The 23,196-nt window shown below is 48.1% G+C and overlaps 2 protein-coding genes across 2 annotated transcripts; both read right to left on the bottom strand.

Annotated features, from left to right (window-relative positions):
• Positions 1 to 3,587: 3,587 nt before the first annotated feature.
• Dip-C (dipeptidase C) lies at positions 3,588 to 5,286 on the bottom strand. The gene has a single exon (XM_077655466.1). The coding sequence runs from the start codon at positions 5,157 to 5,159 to the stop codon at positions 3,699 to 3,701; it is 1,461 nt and encodes a 486-aa protein (XP_077511592.1). The 5' UTR covers positions 5,160 to 5,286; the 3' UTR covers positions 3,588 to 3,698.
• Positions 5,287 to 8,062: 2,776 nt separating this feature from the next.
• Ssu72 (Ssu72 CTD phosphatase) lies at positions 8,063 to 22,748 on the bottom strand. Its single transcript, XM_077655467.1, has 5 exons — positions 22,294 to 22,748; positions 19,090 to 19,233; positions 17,952 to 18,091; positions 15,099 to 15,217; positions 8,063 to 10,598 (listed from the first exon to the last, which is right to left on the bottom strand). The coding sequence occupies exons 1-5, from the start codon at positions 22,368 to 22,370 to the stop codon at positions 10,497 to 10,499; spliced, it is 582 nt and encodes a 193-aa protein (XP_077511593.1). The 5' UTR covers positions 22,371 to 22,748; the 3' UTR covers positions 8,063 to 10,496.
• Positions 22,749 to 23,196: the final 448 nt, after the last annotated feature.

The raw sequence follows: 23,196 nt of genomic DNA, 5'->3' as shown, positions 1-23,196 counted from the left end.
AGTGCCGTTAGGACCGAACAAGGGAAGCCTGCAGCCAATAACCTTCGAATCTGATTATGGAAGCTACCGTGCATTGCGTGCGAACACGACTTACGAAGCGCAGATTCTAAGCAGTGCGAAGCAATGGCTCTTTTTACAGTCTTAGAATGGGAGGAATCGTAGGGCAGGAGTGCTTTCTTGGCACGTGGTATGTGCCAGCTCACGAACTGCTCGCCTCCAACAGGAACATATTGCACAGAAGGTAGCCTTCGCGGCCAAAAAGCGGTTATGTTGGACGAAGCCATGGTTGGAAAATAGCAAGAGTAATACCGCCACTTGCCAGCGCAAACTACGTCGGTGCCCCGGCCGCTCTCCATTTTCTACGTTCATTTCGAAACGGCCGGCGCTTAATTCCAGACAACGTCTTCAAGAATCCTGCGTAGGGAGTCGTAACAAAGTAAATATGCATCGCAAGCGCAAGTTCCAGAGCCCGCGTAGCTAGAAAGTTTCAGTAAAAAAAAAAAAAAAAGATTACGTACCGGCCGTGTACGGGGCCGACTCGGGATGTCGCACATCAATTTCCGTGGCGATCTTTTGCCACAATTCATCCCTTAGCGTCATGTTGAGGTGGTAAGCGTGTTGAATATTCCATATAGGTTGGCAGCTCTCAACGAGCGCTAAAAACGCGAAGATCGTTTGGTCACTGAGCGCCTTCTTTCCAACACTACTAATAACAGCAGAAACAACAAAGCAAAGCGGGCACTCACGAAAGCGGGCACGCTCACACACACACAGTAACGACGCAGTACAGCAAATACGGAGTGAAGAACGCAGTGATTGACACACGAAAAGGAAGGAGCACAATTGGTTCGCGCGCATCGGCAGCCGGCGGTGGGGCCGAGTGCGAGGGGCCGGCGGAGGAGCGCCGACATTTCAGCGTGCAAAATGTGACGAGAGGACAGGGAAAGGCGCAAAGACGCGGAAATTCAAATTTTCGCTCCAGATAACTCAGCTTCCGCAAAACGCATCTGAAAAGCTCTTGCTGTAGGATATTTGTGAAGCGGCGTCCTTTAGCATCTTTGTTGAGACCCCCTTCCACAGCCCCTTTAACGAAGCGACGGCCCCCAAGTCGGCGATAAGTCCGAGCAGACGCCAGACAGTACCGCTTAGCTAAGCAGTCCAGCCTTCCTACCTGCAACCTCCTCACCCTCTTTCTTCCGCATTTACCCGGTTCCTTTTCTCTTTTCACGTACAACATGCAGCTCGATATTTCAGGCATCAGCAGGGCCTTGCTACGCTCCTGGAAATCTTCCGTTGTCACCGGGTTTTCCCTCCCACTACAGCTGCACAGGCCCGAACGCAAACAGAAGACGCAAAACAAGCGCTGTGGTGACGAATCGTACAGATACGTGTTTTTGATGCGCTCGAGCCTGCGGCTGCTGTCTGCGTGACAATAAGCAGCAGCAGCGCGCTATCTTGGCGCATGAAGCGGAAGTTGTGGAGCAGGAACTTGCCACTCTGATAAGGCGCTGATACGTACGGGAGTAGTTTTTACACACTTTGTGCAATATTCTCTTCGTATACAGGGTGTTTCACCTAAGGCTTTCCACAATTTTTAAAAATAGGCTTTTTCAGTTAGAAGAGCACTTTTTTCGGCATACTTTTGTCTGTGGTGTAGTACATCAGGATGCAGCTAAGATGTGCTAACTAGCAGACTGCTGAACTAACATTGAATAGTTAACTTTTCAAATATGACTGTTAGGCTCCTTAATTATTGAGCGGTGTGTGGCCCATCGTGTTATATCCAAGTCAGCTTTCAGAATTTCGAAAACGCGGTTAGCCTCGGCGCTGTAGCCCAACAAACTCTGGCTATACATCGCGCCAAAATACTTGTGCTTTCGAGAAGCCTGCAGGCAAAGCAACCTCTCCAGTGCACGTAACTCGTCGAAATAGCCGAAATTTGTCGACACAGCGCCGACGGTAATCGCGGTTTCGAAATTCTAAAAATTGATATTGATCTTACTTACGGGGGGATACACGCCTCTCAATAATTAAGGAGCCTAACGGCAATAGTTAAAAAAGGTAACTACTCAATATTAGTTCACAATCCTGCTAGTTAGCCGCTGAGAATTGTTTGCTGAGAAAAAGCGCTCTTCTATTTCAAAAAGCCTATTTTAAAAATTGTCTTAAAATCTTGAGTGAAACACCCTGCACATGTGTGACACTAGCTTCGTCCGCTGTATCGCCGTGTCTTTCTTTCTACCTCCAACTTATCTCTTAACTTTAATCCTAATCCCGCCGGCGGGCGCGGCAGTTACGATATGCGCCACTCTTGGAAGAGGCGGTCCCGTTTTATCTGTCTTGTATGCATGTTTCAGCAAAAAAATTGGGTTCAGCATGGTGTTCCTATGCAAAATTTCTCGCTTGGTGGGGGGATGGGGAGTCCCCCCCCCCCCCCCCCCACACACACACACACCTCATAAACCCGCCCCTATAGCGGCACGTGCCCGTGTAGAATCAAAATATCCTCTAACCTCCACCACTACAGCAGCTGGGAGGTGCCAGACGAAATAAAAATGGACGCAACCAATGTAAGTACCATCGGAGGTTCGGGAAGCGAAGGGCGTGACCGCATTTAGACAGAGTGAGGGAGCATAGGTTGGCATGTCGATTGGAGCCTAGGAAATGTTTTCTATTGGCGTTCTTGCCTTATCCCGTCCGATGTACGGGGATGACAGCGGAAGTCCACAAGAGGCGATTTATTTTGCGAATTCACGCGAACTGTCGGCATCGCGCAGGATGAGCAGTGCACCTGTCCGCGAAGGCGTCCACCGACCTCTAAAACTCGTTTTGTCATGTTTGCGGCGCGGCCCACAGCCACAGGCATTCCGGTCCCGACGAGCGTTAAGCGTCGCCATTTCAGACGCTTTTTCACTCAGTGAGCCCACATTCGCCCAGTTCAGCGCATCCTCTATTTATAGAGGAGGCGCTGCCCAGTTGCTTGAGGTCTTGATCCATCTGCTTGCCTGCCACCACCGCTACGCATTGTTATCAATTCTGCGAGAGTTCGCTCATGTTACCAAAAGCACGTTAAGCCAATTCGGATCTTGGCGTGTACATGTTGCTTCCTCAGTCCCACAATTCGCAGAACTTCAGCAGACTTTCGTCCAAGAACTACATGGTTGCAGCACTGTAATTATAGATGGAGACATTGCGCCACTGAATTACCCAGCGCATGCAAGTAGTCCGGAGGCAGTCCAATTAAGCAGCAACGAAGAGCTTTTAATGAGTTTTATCGCGACTACAAGACGAGCCCACGTATGGGGCCATTCATGCATTCGAAAAGTTTACCAGTGCGAAACTGCTGAGACGACTCTCGCCTCGGCAAAACCTGAGGGTGACAAACAGGTGTGCTATATATATATATATATATATATATATATATATATATATATATATATATATATATATATATATATATATATATATATATGAAACAGCGACGCGCCGGCAGCCTTTCAGCAGGCGCGAGGGCGACATACAGTCCAGTCAGACACGACCGTCCCCAGCCACGCACCTCGGTTAACATGACCCATAACAGACCACTATTACACAGGAGTGAGGAGCTGTTGCCGAGAGTGAACGGCAAGCAGCCTTCTCGTACGACTTATATTTCGGAAGATACAGCGGGGGGGTAAACTGCGCGCGAGTGGAGACACTCAGCAGCGGCCCTCCGCCATCAGGGCCTCGATCTCTTGGACGGTGCGGGGCACCTGGGTGAGCATTTCGTGGCCGTCGGCCGTGATGAGCACGTCGTCCTCGATGCGGACGCCACCGAACCTGCGGAAGCGCTCGAGCACCTCGGGCACCAGGAACGGGGCCAGCTTGGGCGACCGCAGGGCCTCGTCGAGCAGCGTGTCGATGAAGTAGCATCCGGGCTCCACCGTGAGCACCATGCCGGCATGCAGCGTGCGCGCCGTCCTCAGCGAGCGCAGCCCGGGCTCGGAGGGCCGCGGAGGGTCCCCGCTCAGGTAGCCGCCGACGTCGTGCACGTCGAGCCCCATCAGGTGGCCCAAACCGTGCGGCATGAAGGTGGCGCCCAGCCGGGCCTCCATCATGGCGTCTACGTCGCCCTTGAGCAGGCCCATGGAACGCAGGCCTTCGAGCATGCGGCGCTCGGCGAGCTTGTGCATGTCCACCCAGGAGACTCCTGGCCTGATGGCGTCCAGCACGGCGCGGCTCCCCGACAGAACTGCCTCGTACACGCCGCGCTGGTCAGCCGTGAAGCGGCCGTTGGCCGGGAACGAGCAGGTTATGTCCGACGAGTAGCAGTAGTACTCGCAGCCCATGTCGAACAGGCACATGTCGCCGTCCGCGATGGGCGAGTCGTTGGGGGCCCCGGCGTGGCCGTAGTGGAGCACGGCGCCGTTGTTGCCGGCACAGCAGATGCAGGTGTACGACACGTGCCGGGCGCCCCCGTCACCGTAGCACTTGTGCAGGAACAGCGACTCGAGCTGGTACTCGAACATGCCCGGCCGGACGCGGCGCATCACCTCCTTGTGCGCTTCGCTGCTCACTCGGTTAGCGTAACGCAGCACCTCCAGCTCCAGCGGGGTCTTGAAGACGCGCAGCTCGGCCATGGCCTCGAACAGCGGCCCGGCGTCCACCTTGAAGCCCTCTGCCATGCCGGGGAACTTGGCCTCGGTGCTCACCTTGCCGCTGTCGCTGTTGCGTCCGCGTAGCGTGAGAAGGGTGCGAGCGCCCTTAGACCGCAGGCTGTCGGCCATCGTGTCGGCGTAGAAGACCTCGTCGACGCCGTAGCGCGCGCACACGTCTTCGGGCGTCGGCAGGCGACCCATCCAGACGGCATAGCTGGAGGGCAGCCGCGGCATGAACAGGTACGCGTGACCCTGGGCCACGTCGACGGCGCCGAAGTAGTCGGGCTCCTCCACGCCGAACGCCCAGTGGAAGTACGACTCCTGGCGAAACACGGGCTCCCTGTCCGAGCAGTAGACGGTCGTCGACTCACCGCCCTGGAGAACCACGAACGAGCCCGCCGCATCGCCTCCGACGCCGCGCAGCTTGTCGCACAGTCGCCGGCGGTTCAACGCGTGCAGCTCCCGGGGTACGCCGTGGGTGTGCGGGCCACGAGTGAAGCTAACTCCGCTGCTCGACGGCATCGTTGCGGCGGTAGACGAGTGGCGGCGGCTGGACACGAGACGAGCGTAACCGATGCGGACGACGGTCGGCGCTCTTTTGGGGGCGTCTATAGCATGCCGACGCGGAATTAATGCAACAAGGCCGGTAGCACACGGCACCACGGTCAGCTGACGCCTAGAGAGAGTAAACAACATAGCGAGTAGAAACTGGTAACGATTCCCATAAACCACTGCACTAGGTTGCGCCATCTATGCGATAAAAACGAAAAGTTTCTGCCAGGCGCGATATTTAAATGACGTGTAATGCCTTCCGCAGTTTTTTTTTTCTCGTTATCCGCTTAAATATCAAGATCAGGTATCTCTGATTACGATCCATTGCATCGCGTATAAAAAAAATCAATGCACAACGTCTTTCTATACACTGTTTTCCTTCAAGCAGCCGAAGTGTACCATCTGAGGGACTATGCTAATTTTATCGCGAGTTTCAGTACTAAACGTGCGTCACGCAAAAAAAAAAAAAAATAGGTTTTCGATGGAACACGATTACGCTAATTGTTTTCTTATAAAATGATCACAACACATGCTGAGCTGCGACATACATACAGTATTGTGCGTTTTTATAGTGAAGACTCAAAAATTTCCCCGCCTCAACCACTGGCTCATTTGCGGTGAAACTGCACACAGAGCTTGCGTATTATGGTAACTTTTGTATCGTAGCAAGCTTGACAACGGTACTTACTTAGCTGAACCGTGCATGATGCGTAAGCGTAATCGTCTACGTAGAGATCAGCGAACCAAAGCCCGCAAACGACGTTTTTTCGCTGATTGGCGGCAGTGGCGCCTTATGTTTTCGGCACTGAAAAGCGTCTCGACAAGGCCGCCGAGCCGACCGTTGCAAACAATATTCTTTGAAAGGTAAAGCCTCGTTAAATCAGTTGTTCTATTTTTTCCGCTCAATTAGCCGAAAATGTTGTAAGCGTTTCAGTTGAAGCAGACGAAATGGCCGGAACGGCATATTCAAAGGGCCGCGCTTCTCGAAACGCACGCCTCGGCGACCTTGTCGCGACGCTTTCGACTGCCAAGAACAGATGGCGCCACTGCCGCCATTCCGTGAAAAAACGTCGTCTGCGGGTTTTGGTTCGCCGATCTTTACGCAGACGACTGCGTTTTCGCATCATGCGCGGCTCAACTAAGTACCGTTGTCAAACTTGCTACGATATAAAAGTTACCATAATACGCAAGCTCTGTGTGCAGTTTCATCGCAAATGAGCCAGCGGTTGAGGCAGGGAAACTTTTGAAAGTCTTCACGATAAAAACGTACAATACTGTATTAATGAAATACGCCACATTTGAGGAGAATGAGCGAAATAATTGTGCTTTCTGCATGAAGAAGTCATGGAATGGAAGTCAAATTCATGTAAGATAATTCTTTGTAAACCAGAAACTTGGAAACATTTAGCGCCATAGCTTGCATAACAACTTTCAAATATATGCACCTGCAATGCTTGACCTAACCTCACATCCTTTTGTCTCCCGCATTATATGAAGCTTTCCCAGTGCAGCACCAAGTTTAATGATGAAATCAAAGTATCAAAGAAATCTATGAAGTACACAGACTGCACCAGACCACACCATTACAACAAATGAAGTGCTCCAAAACTCACCTTTTTCATTAAAATATTAATTTAGACTTGACATTACCCCAAGAATTCCTTCCCAGTGGATAACTACATGAAGGCTCCTTCGCACTCTACTGTTGTCATGGTATCATAGGCATGAGCAGAAGGGGGCCAAGGTGGGCAATGGCCCTAAAAAATGCGGGAGAAGGGGTGCAAATTTTTTTCGATATTGTCTTGTTTGATGAAACTTGATTGTTTCTGGCACATGCCAGAAACAATCAAGTTTACACCGAGCCCTCCTGTGGCCTCAATAATAGCGATACCTCAGAGTGAGTGAGTGAATAAACTTTATTGCTCTAATAAAGGAGTCTTGCTGCTTGCCCGATGATTGCCGATGTCTTCCAGGCTGAGCGTGGTTGGCGCCCCTAGTTCAAGGCACCACTGTCCCTGGCCATCCGGCATGCGTGGCTCACTAGGTCTCTTTGGACTTTGATATCCCCAGCCACATCCTCTGCTAACACAATATGAAGCGACATGTTGGAGAGGGCTCCAAACAGGAGCCTTCCACAACCTTCACATCCTACACAAGATGTATCTGGAGCAGTATAGGGATACATGTCCGTGGTGCGGGGCAACCCCCACGCTGTATCATATCACATGGGAATGCATACACAATGTAGCTTTCCGAGGTAACAAAGAGCCAAATACGGAGCAGTGGGAGGACCGGCTAACCAGCAGCGATACCTCAGAACATTGCTGCATGGGGCAGTAAGTACGCCTCTCGTTTGGATATGCACAAGCACATAACAGCTAGGACAAGGCTCATTGGCATTTTCACTGCTGTTTTTTATACTAACCGACGTCACCCACTTGTTTTACCTACCAAGACTTGTTACTGTGCCACATGGTGGTTCCCATGCGATGTCAGCTTTAGGCCTTGTATGTCCATCTTGCCAAGCATAAACAAGGTGTACTTTTACGTGTAAAACATCGGTACGACGGTTGATCCAACGATTCAAATGAATTGTGTCATGTATAGCAAGGCACTGATGGAGTATGTGCACTTCCAGTTCTAAATTAGTGCATTTTATGTGCCTAACCTCTGGTCTAAGAAATCATCTGAACCCCTGCAGTACTTCAATCTGCATCGACACTGCGCAGCAAAGGGGACATTTTTTTTCTCCCCTTCACTGAAACAGCGGCCACTATAAATCATGCCTTAAAATGAGGCCTCTGTCGGCAGCAGCATCAGCAGCAACTATGCTTCAGGTTGCCTGACAACAGAAAGCAATACAAACACACAAAGCAGCAGGGGACCAATTTTTAATAACAGCTCTGCACCGGCTGACAAACGAAAGAACACATGTTGCTGTGACCTCGCCTCTTCACTTCACACAAAGAAAACGTGGGCCACAAAAGAAAGACAATGCCACCAACACAATCATTTTTTTTGTTCCAATGCAGGAGCACAGAAATCAAATGTCAAAGTGAAACCACCCTGTTTGCATGCCGCTGAGTGACTCATCTCAGCAACAAATTCCACTCGATTCGCGGGCATTCATGCAGCTCTGTTTTTCAGAACTTAAGCTTCAAGATGTCATCCGAACAGCAGCAGCGCACCTAGGTCAGGGGTTCTCAAGCTTTTTTGCCCCAAGGAATCCCAACAGCCTTCTACATGTGCCAAGGAACCCCTTCAAACAATCAGTCATCACAAGCGTCACAATTGGTTGATGTTGCTTGTGAATCGACCACATAAGCTTTTTCTTGCTTTTTAATTCACTTTTGCAAGTATCGTGTTTAAACTCATAATTTGCACACTTTTTTTCTTTAATTAGGGCTTCCAGAAAGGGGTGCACAAATTCTGTTAAAATTTTCTGAACATGTCCTAAAATCTCTACAAAGGTCATAACACGCAATATATACTGTATACTGCCACCTACATGTAACCTCCCAGCTCGCACCACTCGCTGGCCAACAAAAAAGTTGACTCAGACGTATAGCCACTCCCGCCCTGCCCTATGTTATGTAATTCTCTACGAGATGGCATGATGACACGTACGCAGCTGAAAGCAATAAACGCACAACAATACAACCACAAAGCCAGCCGTCAGAGGCAAATGGAAATAACAGACGATAAAATGGCGCCCTCACGTGCAGCCCAGCTGACCAGCGGCAAACCTAGCAGCAAACGGTTCGATAGTTCCGGATTCCGGCATGCACGCAATTGTTCATCCAGCAAAGCAACCACCAGCGCAATCGAGCCGGATAAAAGCCGTGTGCAGTTCGTTGCCTAGACACTCTCACCTTTCGCAGCCGCACACGACGATGCGGCTCCCCCCCTAATTTCGATAGATACTGCTTTTGCGGCGTAAATAGGTTCGCCAGCGGCAAAACTCCGCCCCAGCGCTGCTGATGCCGTCGAATTGCCTGGAAAAATGCCCAATGAGACACTCACGCTTTCTTTTTTGAAGCGAAAGCGTTACTACGAACCTCGTGCTTCGATCGCCATGTGCCTAGTTTTCACATTCAACTGAGTTACAGGTCAAACCATGAAAGAGAAAGAAACTGAATCAAAAATTGGCGGTGGCTAAACCTGGAGTGAAGCGATAGCTACAGCTGGCTGAGTGGAACTTGGTCACGTGACCAACCACGTGATCAGCCACGCCGTCACGCCGCTGGTAGCTGCTCTGCATCACGCTGAAGGCTCGAAATGCTACCGTAATGTAGCTATCGCTACAATATCCATGACCGGGAGTTGAACCCGCGGCTGCGCGAACAGATTTCCTTTAAGGGCCGCTCAGCGAGACCGCTAGGCTATTGTCGCAGCCAACACACCTCGTGTTAAACTGCCCCACGCTCTCACGCTGTGTATTGGAGAGCATAGTCCTCACCAACTTCCATCTGCTCCGTCCCGCGGCACTGCCTGCTCACCGTCATCTTCTATGTTGCACAAATCCGTGATTTCGCCCAGATCCAAATGTAGTAAACATTCTCTGTCGTTTTTTTGCCTTGGCTGGGCTCGGCTAACTCAGCGGTGCTGCCCACCCTTCCAGTTGGCATGCACACAAGTACAAGCAACACACGTCGCCTTGTGCGCCATACAACTTCCACGCCACCTTGCCGGCGTTCTAAACGTACGTGCATTGGCGCTCAGCGTCTTGGCATACAGTTTGAGAACCCCTGACCTAGGCAGAAGCACAGGGTGGGTTTTTCATGTGAAATGCTGATTTAGGCTGCAAGCAGATTTGTCACACGAACTGAGACGGGAGCGATAGGCGTTGGTCAGAGCGAGAGGCTAAGTTCTTCTTAAATCTTCACAGTGTCCCAAAGAGCGAGTCATTTACCTCCAACACAGCACATATACTTACAGTACTAAGGGAACAACAAGGATACAGTCAGTTCTCAGAGGATCTTAAAAAGCACACGCATGAAGTACACACACATACGCACACACTCCTCAGTGACTAACAAGCCTTGACCAGTAAAGACTGACCAATACAAGCTCTCACATTCCTTCTTTCTGGACATTGCCTAATTTTTCCTTCCAACTGTCCAGTTCACAGCTGAGAAACCCCATGCTGCAAGCCAGCATGCGGCCAATGCCCTCTTCGATGGTAGCACACACAAGTTGGCCGCACGCACAACAATATGGCCACACAGACAGCATGGCAGGTCAATCATGGAGCCAACCAGCAGTGATGAGGCTAGACCAGGGCAGCCACCCAGGAGCAGTGGCAAGTCAGTAGAACTGAACCGTGTGCAGTATGGGCCTTTGTGCCTTGGCTTCAAACTCCTGGATCAGCTCATCTATGTCGTTGTCCAGGTCCTCTGAGTCGCTCATCTGCAAAAAGGATGATGGGGTGCGGCCTCAAAGCCTGGGACAAACTTCTGCTGCGCATTGACCTTCCCAGGCATCGACAAGGGCTTGGGCAGGGCATGTAATGCAAAGGCAAGATAACCGCTGGTTCTTAAGGGTAACAGAGTGGATTTCAAAAGAAGGCACGGGTAGCAGGGGGCGGCAGAAAGTTAGGTGGGCAAATCAGATTACCATATAAATGCATGTAAGGGCCGCAATGTTTTTTCCAGATTCGAGGGCAGATTTTTGGGGTGCGGCCCACACACACGATGTGTGTAAAAAATTTTTTGAAGTAAAAACACACCAATTAGGGAATGAGCGGCATTTATTCTATGTAAAATCATTACTCGCAGAGTATTCCGACTCCGAGATGGAGCGCAGCATGTTCGCTGCCAACGAGTAGCCGTTGTTCCGCGCTTCCATCACTCAGGAGAGCAGCTCTTCTTTAAGTTCGGGAAACTTGCACGGCTTGCCTTGGAAAGCGCGCTTTTTGCAGCTTGTGTTCCTCAATGCATCCTTTTGGTTGCACCATCGTCGGACACACTTCTCGGCAACGCTGAATTTCCTGCCCGCCACGTGCTTGCCGTGTTCGACAGCAAACTCCCAGCCGTGTAGCTGTTAAGGTGCTTGCCCATCATGCTAAAACTGCAACGCTCGACAAAAGCACGCAAGAGCCACAACCACGGTGAACTAACACGTGACTGACGCCACCACAACTCACGTGTCCTTGACACCCACAAAAGTAGCCACCATAACAAAAGGCTGGAGCTGGTGACACTGATGCCGATATGGATAGCGGGAGCTCGCGGCGGAAGAGAAATCTGATGATGATGAGCCGCGGCTTCAGGCACCATCCGTTGAAGCTCCCGTGCGCATGTGTCGCCTTCGCAATCAAGCGCCGTTGCTCGGAGCCGGAGCTGATCGCGGAGGCCACGGCACGTGCATTTCGAAGGTTATTCCAGCATGGGTCATGGAAAAATTGGGTGCGGCCCATACACGGGTGCGGTCCTTACAGGTGTTTGTAAGGTAAGGAGTTTTCAGGAATATGGTGGCTGCAGCTGGCAAAGGACAGGGTTCATTGGAGAGACACAGGAGAGGCCATTGCCCTGCAGTGGGTGTAGCCAGGCTGATAATGATGATGACCTTCCCAGGTGCCACGAAACTCAAGCAGGAAGAGATGGAATATAGTTGATATGATTTCCCAGCCTATACATTCAAAATCAGAGACAATAAAAAAGTCCGATAGAGTTAGACTATTTTTCTTCCAGTTAATACGCTTCCGGATGACACATTTTTTACCTACTACGTTAAACAGTTGGACAAATTCTATTCCTGCAAATGTTGTTTCACATGGTGCGATGCAAAATAAAATACAGCCCAGTCGCTTTGTTGCTGCAATGACAATCACAGCCGCTATTTAACTTGGCATGGCGCAAGCGACTTTCCAATGAAAAGAAATGCTGTGCCAAATATAAATGTCAAACATCTTATTATACAGACATCAAAAGAGTCTCTGGAAATTTAGCACAGCTTTTCAAAGTGCTGAAGATTCTAAGGAAGGAAGGAATAGGCTCGACGTGGTATTACACAGCGAGATCAAATTGTGAACAGGACGAGAAACATAGGGACATGCTCTAACCAAAGGCACTGAATAGGCCAAAGCATTACCACGTCAAACAAGGCGGCTCGTTGAAAGGAAGCGAAATTGCGTGCCTTGGCTACCCCTTAAAAAAAAAAAAAACTCCGCATCTGGGAAAAAAGAATACAGCACTAAGACTGCAAGCTAAATCCCCAATCAACAAACATTTGGTCCATAAAGTATCTTGGCACTTTGTACTGAGGGCTAAAAGGTCACATAATAGGAACACGTTCTATTTAACTCATGCTTCGTTTGGTGACTAAAATAAGATGCTCCGCTCACAGCTGCAAACATACAGCATGCACAAGAACAAAAACGGGCACAAAGTTGCCAAACCTTTGGTTTCCATTCCATGGGCAATGCAATGATAATTTGTTTAAAAAAGCCTTGCTGCAATTTCTTTTTACTGTGATCTCGCAAATATGTGCAAGCCAACAGCAGACATTCTACAAAATGTTTAACCAAGCCACCACTAACAACGGACACTGGTGCGCAAGTTGGTATGACATAATAAGGATAAAACAGCAATGAAGGAAGATGAGACAAGACAAAGTACTGTGTCTTGTCTCTTCTTCCCTCGTCCTTGTGCAGGTGCGCTGTTTTAGCCTTGTTAGGCCACCACTGTTTCTGTGAACTGTTACAATACAAAAAAAAGGGATTCTTTCTTTTAAGCATCACTTTTAGTATCTTCAAAATATTCCTTCCAGCTCGTAATTAACTGCAACCGCAGAAAATTGTAATCTTATTTGTCATACTGCCTAATTACGGCACATTTTACCCCATTTTCAACAGATCTGAAGCTATTTGGCATACTGCGTAATTGCAGTAGTATGCCAATTTTACCCCATTTTCAACAGAGCTGAAGCTATTCGGCATACTGCCTAATTACAGCACATTTTACCCCATTTTCAACAGAGCTGAAGCTAAGACAAGCACAGAACTACAGCAGAACCTCATTGATATGTTTAGTAAAAAAATTCGGGAGAAAAGTACATTATCCGGGAAAACCTAGGATCCAAAAACCACTGTGGTTTTGAAAAATGTCTAAAAAAAAGTACAAAGGCATCTATTGGCACTTTCACTTCCTATAAAGGATGGTCAGTGCTTGTCAGCGCAATAGCTGAAGATATCCTTTTCGGAGCTTGTAGGCTTCTATCCGCATTTGCATGGTCCTTAGCAGGAACGAAACTCCGCAACATATCCAGACTAGCAACAGGAAAGCAGCCAAGATTTCTTCGTTGTCACTGCTGTCATTTACAGATGTTTGCGTGTCCCCAGGCTTGTATTCATGCATATCTTCAGTTCTGGATGCTTTGCCCCATTTTCCTATGCACTGCAGCAAAGCAGCCCTGGCTGCCGACTGTCGATGGGCTTCTGCTGATGCCGTATGCCCCAGGCTCTATTCTTTCTTATGTTAAAGGGGCTCTGAAAGGGGCTCTCAATAAAGATGCAGTACTCCTGGGATGTTAAAGGATGCTGCTTCACAAATATCTTCCAGCAAGAACTTTTTTAATGCACTTGTACAAGCTGAGTTATCTCAAGACTGAAAACGGCGCGAGAAACGAGACAAGATAGAGAGAAGCAACACACACACAGCACCGAACTTACAACTGAGTGTATTTCATGCGAGAGTGCAATTAATGCAGGGAGTACACATAAAAACTAAAAGAACACCATGATATAAGAGTGATACTATTGCAGGTCAATATCTAAAAAGGCTATCTCTTTTCTCGATAAGCGAAGAGACGGCACGCTCAAGCACTTGTCATCTCTCGTGTGGATGACGAAAGCTTCGTATAGTTCTCGTTTTTGTTGGCTTGTGTTTTTCGCGCCATTTTCAGTCTTGAATCATGAACCAACTGGCCCAACAATCCTCCCTTTCCGAGTTATCTGTAGCCAAAATTTTAATTTCAGCCTCTTCGCGCCTATCCTTCTCTCATCACTTTCTGCATGCTCAAAGGTCAGCGCTCCTCCGCCGGCCCCACTGCAGGAATTCCTCAGGGGGTGGGGGGGAACTTCCTGACCCACCAAGCAACGCTGCTGACTGGCCGCAGCCATGGCGGCTGTGTGACGCCTGAGAGAATCGAACCAATAGCCATCTTCGAACAGAATTATGCAGCAGCATGCAATGGAGGAAAGCGCGAGCATGAAATTGTCGCCGGAAAGGGCTCACCAACTTTCACACGCGATTGTGGGTTCTCTGCTGCATGTGGAAGCATGCTGCATGTGCTGCATTGAGCGAGTTTATGACTCTCCTTGGAAAGTGTTTTACAGCCCCTTTAACAGACCTACAGATGGTCACCAAATGTCTCATATGATTAGAATTTGGTGAAATTGTGAATGTACTTATCGGAAAACCGTGTTATCCGGGAATGTGTTAAGCGGAAGAAAACCAGTGTAACCATATGGGGCGCATTCATTGCTCACAATTTTCATCATATAAACGGGGCACCTATCAACAAGGTTCTGTTGTATGTGCTGCTGCCCACACATTTAACACGAATGCTTGAATGCATGGCTTCCACAGATATTAGTGCCACTGGGCATTGGCCACTGGGTCTAAGTCCATGCTGGGGTGGCAGCAGGGCACCCGCTATCACCAACCGCTGCAAACACATCGCGCAATATAGTCTCAGATCAAGCAGCCAACACCCAGCGGTACTTATGACAGCACAAGCCATGCACTCAAGCGTACATGTTATGCATGCGGGCAGCAGTATGCATGCCTCTATAAGGCATGAAGCAGCACACTCAGAGATTGTCAGCCAGGGCAAGTGCAGCGTGGTCATTTCGATGCAAGCACTTTCTCCCTTACTGTCACATGCACAAAAGTCATGTATGCTCACCATCTGTGCCATCTCACAGATGAGGAATGCCCCAATTGTGGCCTCCTCGTGGTTGTCCTGGATGTCCAGGTTGATGATGTGCACCGGTGTGTTGTCGCATGGCAGTCGGCTGGACAGCTCTGCATACGGCGCAATGACAAAAGGAACAAAGCAAAGTTTAAAGAGGCACGCTGGTTTTCGAGAACAGATAATCTGCAAAAGCCTCAGTTCACTGGACGCAGAGCTTTCAAACTTAAGATACTATTTCTATGTCGTGAATCTACATATGGCTCGCAATAACAATTTGTGAAGTGAGAGTGTTAACCTAACTTCACATCAAAGTGGCGCCTTTTCAACACAGGTTAAAGACTGCAGCAGATCAGCAGGTCAGGGCACGTAGAACAATGTGCGGTGTTGCCAAACATGACAAGCATGCAGTGTTCAAAGCAAAGTTCTGAATAAACAGCTCAGAACACTTAATTAAATCGCAGAATAGCCATGCTCTAAACACAGTTCTATTACTGTAGAACCACTAATGATTGCGTTACCAGAAACAAACATAAAACATCTTACTGTTGATACCATAAAGTACATAGCAAAGCGCCAATAACTTTCCCCGCAGTACCCATATCTCTATTAAGAAAAACATTAAAAAACCTATTTTCAAATTCCTTTCACACTAACAACCTTACTAATGAAAAAACTTGCAAATTTTTCACTCTCCTAGAGTGGAAAGTGAGAATGAGAGGCATACCACATTCGGCAAGGCTTTTGTGGTGTGCAACTACATATCCATGAAGCGCTGCTTTATGTTTCTGACGTTCAACTAGGTCAGCTGTTGCCCCACTAGCAAATGCATGGACGACCTGAATGGCAATAAAGACGCAGTCTGCCCTCAGCGTATGGCTTGGCTGTGGCAGCCATATTCCTTGGGAGGCGAAATGCAAGAACATTCGCATACTGTGCGATGTCAGAATAGTAAACACATCATAAAGAAACCCGGGCGATCAACATTAATCCAAAGTTCTCTATTCAGGCCACCTCCTGCACTACCCCCTTCATTCCTTCCCTCAAGGCGCAGCTCAGTATCCACTGAGAGTGCGGCAGTTAGTTTAGTTGAGTTTATTTCCTTAAAGACCCCTATTCAGGGGTATTACATAAGGGGTGGGACTACAGATATAACATGAGGTTCTAATCTAACATGAGCTGCGTTAACTCTTGGTGGAATCTTGATGGACAGGTAATGGCTGCGACTTGGTGGGGAAGGCCGTTCCAGCCAGATGCTGCTCGGGCAAACAAGGCCGAGAATACAGTAGTACGGGAGCGTGGACGGACAACTTGAAGCGGATGACCAGCGCGCTGAGATATGTGCAGGCGGCGTACGATGTAGGGTGCTTCGTGCAATGAACTGTTGAAGAATTTGTGAAAAAGGCAGAGGCTAGCAATGCGCCGGCAGTGGGAAAGAAGTGACAAGTTAATTTCAGCTTTCAAAGACGATACACTGATGTCCTATGAATATGCGGAATGAATGAATCCAACAGTGCGATTTTGAAGCGTTTGAGGTTAGCCTTCAGATAGTTTTTGATGGGGATCCCAGATGGCGGATGCATATTCAAGTTTAGGTCTTATCAGTGACTTATATGCTAGTAGTTTCAAATGTTTTGGTGCATGGTGTATGTGGCGTTTGAGGAAACCTAGTTTTTTGTTGGCCGATGAAATGATGTTGGAAATGTGCGCATTCCAGGATAGGTAGTGTAGCTTACCCTTCCATTCGGCACATTTGTATCTGTAAATCCCAGCGCACCTTCAGAAATTGTCCCCTAAGTCGCTTATTGCATGGGTGATAAGAAAATTTTGGAGCCCCCTAGCAACTGCATGAACTTATCCACCTAATACTGCTGTTACACGGGCATTTCTGTTTTCACTCAAGTCCGATCCCGGCAGAAGTTCTGAGCGTGCTTCACATGCAATGCTGCTACACGGTCCAACTCAATCCCGAACAGAGAATCTAACTCGTAAACGACAGGTGGCACTGCATACCTGTGTGGTTGTGTAAATGGTGGCAAATAAACATGTCTGCAAGGAAGGAAAAGCAAACAGAAAAACTTCTCATCAAAAATACCATGCCTGTTATGCAGCTACACGAAGTTCCATCACAAACGCAAGCAAAATCACTGGTTGGTGCACACGAAAACCATCTCTGTTTACTGCTCAGGTAGGCAGCACTGAGGGTGCGAACAAAATGTTGGAAATCACGCCATGTTTATAGCCTTCATTGAATTCCCTTCTGCATGTTTCATTTTTATTTCGAATTCAACTGTTTCCTGAGCATGAGGATAGCAGCCCTCAATCGCATTTCCGGAGCCGGCTTCGGTCGATCACGATCAGGCTCCATAGCTACTGCAATGGCCATGTAGCAATGCAGGATCTGCACAAAGTTCGATCCCAATCAGAGGTGTTCATGTGACAGTGGTATAACAGTGACAGTGACGATGACAGTGGTATTTCAGAATAAACGAAACATGGCATTTGCTTCCCTTTTCGCAGCAATACCTGCATCAGTATATGACCTCTTCCCTTCGGACTTGACCTTTTCCCTCGGACACTTTATGGCTGAGAAGAAAAATTGTGCCCCAAGAATAATGCCATATCAGTGAATAAACACCTGTATCATCCCACTCAATAATATGAACTAGAATCTGTAATACTGAGATGCCTGCTAACAACAAACAAACAAGTCATCATAACGGGCATGTCCGAGAGAGGACCTGCCCCAAGTGCAGCAAAAGCATGTGTGACTCTCACCACAAAATGCATTAAAACGACTGCATTTGGAAGAAAACAGCCAGAGAAAATGCTGCCGGCACGACTCACCCTCAACAACTTGGTCGTAGACCCGCTCCTCCACTGTGAAGATGACGTCGAACTTTTCATAGCAGCTCTGGAACCGCTCTGGGTTCGGCTTTATCCGCCGGTTCCGATCCAGCATGTGTAGAATGCCGTTTTGTGTGTATCTGCAGTTGCACACCGTCAAGAAAGTGGGCTGCCCAGGACACTTAATAGACGTGGAAAGGTCTCCTCCGAAATGGCCATTCAAGAAATGTCGACCGCATTAAACGGCAAAAAACACAAGGCGCTGACGCACAACGTGTTGTTTTATCCTTAGTCCTGTCAACGTTTCTTGAATAGTGCTAAGTTGTAAGACCATGCAAATAACCAACAAGCCTAGCTTGAAAGTTATTAGCTTATATTACATAAAAACTTTCTGCTAAAGGTAAGATTAAGAATGCTAGCAAATTTATCTGTGTTCATTATAAAAATAGGTTCAATAAAATAATATTCTAACCGGATCAAGATGACTCCCTACAACTCTACGCTAGTTGCGTCTTCTTTAGAGTGCTGTTTTTTTTTTTTTTTAAAGGGGCTGTGAAGAGGGCTTTAATGAAGTTGCGGCATGCCTGAGATATTGAAGCACGCCGCTTCACAAATAGTGTCCAGCAAGGATTTTTTAAATGCGCTTTGTAGAAGCTGAGTTATCTGTAGTTAAAATTCGAATTTCAGCGTCTTCGCGCCTTTTCCTCTCTCGTCACTTTTTGCACGCTGGAAGGTGGGCGCTCCTTTGTCGACCCCCCTCTGGAAGCGGAGCTTAGCGAACCGCCGGAGATAAGCAGCTTATTGGCCGCGGCCACGGTAGCTGCCTGACGTCTGAAAGAATCTAACCAATGGCCACTTCTCACCTTGTCTACGCAGATGCGGGGAACGGAGGAGGGTGCGAGCATGAAAAAGTCGCCGGGAAGGGCTCGCCAACTTTCGCGCGTGATTGTGGGTCGTCTGCTACATGTAGAAGAGTATTATTTCGCTCTGGTTTTCATGGCAACGCAGTGCAGTGATTAAGTGAGTTAATGTGCTCTCCCCGGAGGGCGTTTCAGAACCACTTTAAGGCTTAGTTCTACCTACTCAACCGCAACACCCTGTATATCCCTGTGAGTGTGGCCAGCACAAGTAAGGATACAGGGCCTTGTCCTTCTCCATCAGGTCCTGGTACATCTGCTCGTATGTGACCCCAAAGTCGTACACATTGGGCTTGTCTGGTGCTGAGCCCGGCAGCTTCACCTGGGCGCCCGATCCAAACGACCGCACCTTGAAGCCCTTCTTACTGCACCAGGAGGAAAGCACAGTGAGGGACAATTTGACAAGGGGTAGTGCCACTATGCGAAGCTGGCTAGTCAACGTCCAGCACAGCAACTTCTACATGGTGGAAAAATTTGACACGCAGAGAGGAGCAAGTGCTCACAATGCTTGGAGACATATGTGCCAAATCTGAAACAAGCCGTGTGTAATAAGACATGCCCACACGAGTAGTTACGGCCACAAGTTGAAATGCAAGTTGTACAACACATATTAAAATGCACCAACATGTGCTAAAATACGTTTTCTTCCCAAAAACTAAAAAATTGTGCTAAGGAGAAGTAGAGAACAGCAACTTCCATCGTTTTGTACAGCAGAGTATGCACATCCATGGCATGTACTAAATTTCTCAAACATTTTTTAACTTGCAGCCTACACACCTCCACAAGAAGGGGACATGGCCACAAACAAATGCATTTATTAAGCAGATGGGCCACAAGGCAGATTAAATAGCTGGCTTTGCAGTAACTTTCAACATGGGGTTTGACAGGGCAAAGTTGTAGGCCATGACAAAAAAATCGCAACAGACGCAGGACAGTGGGAGAAGAGAACACAGGGTGGTACTTACAACTCAACTCAGTTGTAAGTGCCGCCCTGCATTGTCTTCTCCCTCTGTCCTGCGTCTGTTGCGATTTTTTAGTCATAATGGGGTTTGAAGCATACATATGCGCAGATATCAAAGAAGTTCACTAAAAAGAAGGCCTGCCAGTAGTTCATCTTGGGAATACCCAACTGCTAGTGCATGCTAATTGCAGATCACAACAGCTTTTCACTGCATCATTGGAAACCCTTGCATGTGCTTCGAAGTTTAAGTTGGCCCGTTTTAGCTCACAAGCAAAAGCAGTGCAGGACACAAGCCCAATGTCCATGGCGCCACAAGTTGCGCTATGTTGATATGATATTGGGAGAACAAGGCTTGCACAGGCCACTAGCTCACTGCCAGCTCTGGGTGCTACAACTTTGAGCAGAGCAGTATTTGTTGACATAAGTCAACGTTGATGTAAAACCTTGATGTAATGTTCTGCTTGGCTAAGCAGTACGCACACCTGGAGTGCGCAAAAAGCAGCAGAGCGCACTTGAAGCGGTTTCACAGCTTTTTGGAAACAGGCTACACAGTGGCAGGGAAAGTTTCTTGACATACAGAAATTGTCTATGAAAAGCAGTTTCTAGCACCTGCTTAGTGCTTGCACCATAAGGGAAATCTGTGAGGGCATGAACACACAGAATAGCACGCAGTTCAAATCATGAGCACGGTGAGGGAAGATGATTACCCCCACATTTCTCGACTAGTAATGAGTGGCCGCTAAAAGCTGTTTGGAACGTCAGCATGTGGACTGGGCGCATATGAAGAATAACTTTAGTCACAGAAAAGTGGGAGCCATGTGCTATAATGCCCTGCAAATAAGTTTTTCAGAGTTTAGATATCTGGCCAAGCTTTCTGGGAAGCAGGGGTTTATAGATATCATGCAAGGTTAGCAAGTTAATCACGGATGCCAACTTCTCCACCTGCTGCTAAAATGAAATGTGGCTAAAGCTAGTTGAGGTGGTCCCATGTTCCAGTAACAAAGCCTCAACAAGCACAAAACCAGACTACACAGTGGCAGGAATGCATCAGACTACTGCCCTGGCACTCTAAGGTCATAATCCTTTGAGCTACAGAGAAAACATGTTGCACAAACTGTCAATCAGCACTGACAATGCAGTGCTGAAGTGTCTTACGCCATTCTTGCCATAACTTAAGACGTACTGGTACAGAGTTATGACCAACAATATGTGACATCCCGCAGAGGAATTCCTGCTACTGCAAGCATGGCCCCCAATAAAACATACACCGCTTTGTCCCACAGCCATGAGACTGCACCTAGCACTTGCTCCATTTGGTTTTCGAAATTGTACTTAGTCACTGAATGAGTCACACCAATGGCGAATGGCCACACTCAAGCCATGCCCTAAGTACAAATTCAGTAGGTAGGTAGTAGAACTAAACAAATGAACTATGCGCCCTCTGCACATTAACAAATCACAGCTTGGACTGATGTACTGCCCTAAATCACTCTGAAGCAAAGCGTAGGAGCCCATGATGTCCCAGACCATCGAAGTACCCTGACAAGAAGGCACTACAAGTGCCCAGTAGTATGTGTGAGAAATTTTGCTTCCTTCATACAAACTCTATTCCCATGCAGCCTGTTTTTCAGCATTACAACCAAGGCACCAATGGCCGTCGCAGTTACCAGGCAAGTCTTACAGTTCCAAGTTCATTAAAGTCTCTCTCTTACAGTTCCAAGTGCAATTGTCTACACACTTATAGAGCTGACTGACAGTACTCTGCAGTCAACGCCCCACCAACAGCACCGTTTTTCCCGTTTTTGCTTTGCCACTGTGAGGCTGGCTCAGAATAAAGCAACTCAACACACACCAATATGTCTAAAATACCGCGGACCCGACAACGCGGCTGTGTGACACGCATCGCTCAAGTCACAAGCGTCGATAACGCGTGCTGCCGCTTCAGCCCAACACCAGATCCTAGTTTGCTGATGGGCTCCTGACGCAAGGATTCGCTTATGAAAGAAATCCGCTGCTTTAACGGTGTCCGGCTTTCAGTTGCGAAAGTGAAGCAGGGGTGCGAGCATAAGCGCGGCACACACCATCATCCTGCACTTGGGATGACTCGAACTCAGGCCGCCCAGTTTCCTCCACAAAGGCTGTTCACAACCAACTGAAACCATGTTTTCGATACTACAAAGCACCGTGTAATGGTGTTACGTCACGTACATTGTCATTCACGTTAGCAAGTTCCCTGCGAAACCGCTCAACCTAAATCACAAACCGAGGAAAAGCAGGTTTCAAATCGCTTCTTGGACGTTATTCATTGGCCCCACCACATCCCGGCGGTTCCTTCTGTTAATGCTCCAAGCGGTTTCCTCAAGCAGAAAACGACGTTTCACAGCCAGTTGGCAGACCATGGCTGGCTGGGCAACCGGTTAGCGAGCAGCAATTAGACCAACCAAGCGGGGTGGCGGCTACACACCTCAGGAAAGCGTGCGCTTCCATGCTTCGGTTTTGGTTGCTCGAACAGACGACGGCGAGCCTCAGTGACCCGGGCATTGTTCGCGGTGGTGAGTGGGCCGGGAGATTCTCAAAATTACTATGAGGACGCCACGAAGGCGAGCGATCCCGGTTGCACGACCGACTTGCGCGAGTGATAAGGGGGAACAACCATGCCCCGAACCCGCACGCCGACGAGGGACACCCGGCGTGCTAAGCGACGCTAGGCGAAAGACTGATCAAAGCGGACTAGAACGATCTTTTAACGGTATGACTGTCATCTGGACCAAGTGGCTACGAGGAAAAGGTGCGAACACATGACAGTCCACCCGAGCAACACGGCCGACCGGTTCTGAGAATGAAATAAAAGATATTGCAAAAACAGCGTCACATTGAGCAAGCGGACCAGTGCCGCAGAAAGTGTTGCGCAACAAAGCCAAAATACTAGCTTATTTAAATAACATATAAAAAATTGCTTTTACTTTTTGATTATATCACAATATAAGATTGAATTTCAAAATATTTAATTTGGGTTTATAAATTGGTGCCAAGATTAATGCAGTAACAGGCTTGAGGTCAAACTGCGAGACCAAGTATGGATGCCAGAAAAAAATTAAACGCATTATAAATGCTTAATAACAAATAAAAGTTAACAAACTAACAATTTATTGATTATTAGTTTCAAACTTTGTTACGAAATGTTTTTTTATAAATTATATAAATATAAAGTTTATCAATAAACAAATAAGCCTACAAAGAACGTAATATTAACTGTGACTCAAGTAAAATTAAATGTCACGTTGCGAGTAATTGCTTTTATACTTAATAAACTTTTATTTACACCCGCCAGGGCGAACGCAGCTCGTGATTCGTGAACAAAAAACAT

This window comes from Amblyomma americanum, chromosome 2 (assembly GCF_052857255.1).
Source record: "Amblyomma americanum isolate KBUSLIRL-KWMA chromosome 2, ASM5285725v1, whole genome shotgun sequence".
In the NCBI taxonomy this organism is placed as follows: domain Eukaryota; kingdom Metazoa; phylum Arthropoda; class Arachnida; order Ixodida; family Ixodidae; genus Amblyomma; species Amblyomma americanum.
The sequence above is the reverse complement of the archived record's forward strand: the minus strand, read 5'-3'. Positions and strand labels throughout refer to the sequence as shown.